At 43.6% G+C, this 1,794-nt stretch overlaps 1 protein-coding gene across 1 annotated transcript; it reads right to left on the minus strand.

Moving 5' to 3' along the window:
• Positions 1-781: 781 nt before the first annotated feature.
• Positions 782-1,312, minus strand: LOC136842223 (uncharacterized). Its single transcript, XM_067109544.1, has one exon. The coding sequence runs from the start codon at positions 1,310-1,312 to the stop codon at positions 782-784; it is 531 nt and encodes a 176-aa protein (XP_066965645.1).
• Positions 1,313-1,794: the final 482 nt, after the last annotated feature.

Below are 1,794 nucleotides of genomic sequence, written 5' to 3' on the forward strand. Positions count from 1 at the left end.
GTCGTCAAAGTGAGGGACCTATGGAGTAAAGGAAAGATTAATTGGCTGCAGAGGTTATTGCCTACTTTGCTAATAAAAATGTGTTATCTTGAATATTTGACGGATATAATTTTGGGGTTTCCCTTTTAAGCAATTATATATTGGACTCATGACTTTAGCAACATTTTGTGTAAATTGATGGTAGTAGTTAATTAATCCTGAAAATTCTTGAACTGCTTTGACTGTGGTTGGTTTAGGGAAGTGGGTGATTGTTTCAACTTTTGCTAGGAGGGGATTGATTCCATTTGGGTTTATTTCATGTTGCAGAAATTCCACCATCATTTTTGCCCACTCAGTGGTCTTCCTTTACTACAAGTCCATTTTCTTTCAGTATTTGTAGTACCCTTTTGATGTCTTTTCGGTGTTGCTTGAGGTTGGGCTAAATACCAAGACATGTCAACGTAGATAGCGCAGAAGGGGAGATCTCCCAGAAGCTCGTCCACTAGTCTTTGGAAGGTTGCCTCTGTGTTATGAAGGCCAAAGCAGCTGTAATTGAATGTGTAGGCACCGAAGGGGATGATAATCACTGTCTTCTCTATGTATTTCTTCGCTACTGGAACTTGGAAGTATCCCTTCAGCAGATTTATTTTAGTGAAGACTTTGGCACTGTTCATTTGGTTGGTGATGTCTGCTATGTTTGGCAACAGGTATCTGTTGAGCTTCGCTTTAATGTTTAGCCATCAACAGTCTCTGCATGGCTGCCACATTCTGCCTTTTCCATTTCTCTGAATATTTGTTTGGCTTAGACAAGTTTCCCCGAGGCTAAGCTTCTGAAGCAGGCGTAGAATAGGGAACCTTCTGTTTTTATGTGGTGCTGGATGTTATGCTTTGCTGGTTTAGTTAAGTCGTGCTGCAGGCCATCTTTGAAAACGTCTGGGAACTCCTGTTGGAGGTAACTTATTTCTGGTGGTGGGGTGGCCGATGCAGTGAGTATGGTTTGTCGTATCTTCTGTTGTGGTGATGATGTGTGGATGGTTTTCGGGATCAGCTGTTTTGATACTACATCCACGAGTAGGTTGTATTCTTTTAGGAAGTCCGCTCCTAAAAGTGCTAACATTATATCTGCCGTGATGAACGTCTTGCTGTACTCATTCCCAATGAATGGCAGTTTCATTGTTCTCCTCCCATATATCTTCAGTGGTGCTCCACTAGCAGTGGATTCATGGATGTTGATGGGTTTAGTGGGGTTGAGTTGTTCGTATGGGCTGGCTGGCATGAATAATTTGCATTCCCTCGTGTCGACAAGGAATTCTGTGTTCGACCTCCCATCCATTATGAAGAAGCATGTTGAGCCTTTGTGTTTATACTTGTAAGAAAGACAAATGTAAGCAGGTGCAACTTCTTTTACGAGTCAACTGGTCTGTTCACCGCTGACATTTAGCTGTTTTTTGAAAACAGTCAGCCTTTGTTACATTTGCAGGCCTTTTTTCCAAATCTTCAATGAAAGAAGAACATTCTTTCTGGTGGTTCATCTTTCTTCTGTCTGGTCTTCCCCTTGATGAATTGTTTGGGGAAGCTCTGCTGGTGGATAGGCAGCCGGTCCCTCTGGGTTGCTGTCGGATTCCATGTTGGTTGACTGCTGGGACCATCGGGCAGCTGCTGCTGTGGGTGGCTGGGTGGGCTCCACTGTCTTGTGGGTCATGTGTACTGCATTGACCAATTTTAGGAATTCTTTGATGGGCATAGTGGGGGTGTTAGCCATAGCTGCCACTGTTTGGTGGGCAGTTTTGTGAGGAGGACCTCTCTCACAAGGTC

Source organism: Macrobrachium rosenbergii, chromosome 2 (assembly GCF_040412425.1).
Source record: "Macrobrachium rosenbergii isolate ZJJX-2024 chromosome 2, ASM4041242v1, whole genome shotgun sequence".
Taxonomy (NCBI): domain Eukaryota; kingdom Metazoa; phylum Arthropoda; class Malacostraca; order Decapoda; family Palaemonidae; genus Macrobrachium; species Macrobrachium rosenbergii.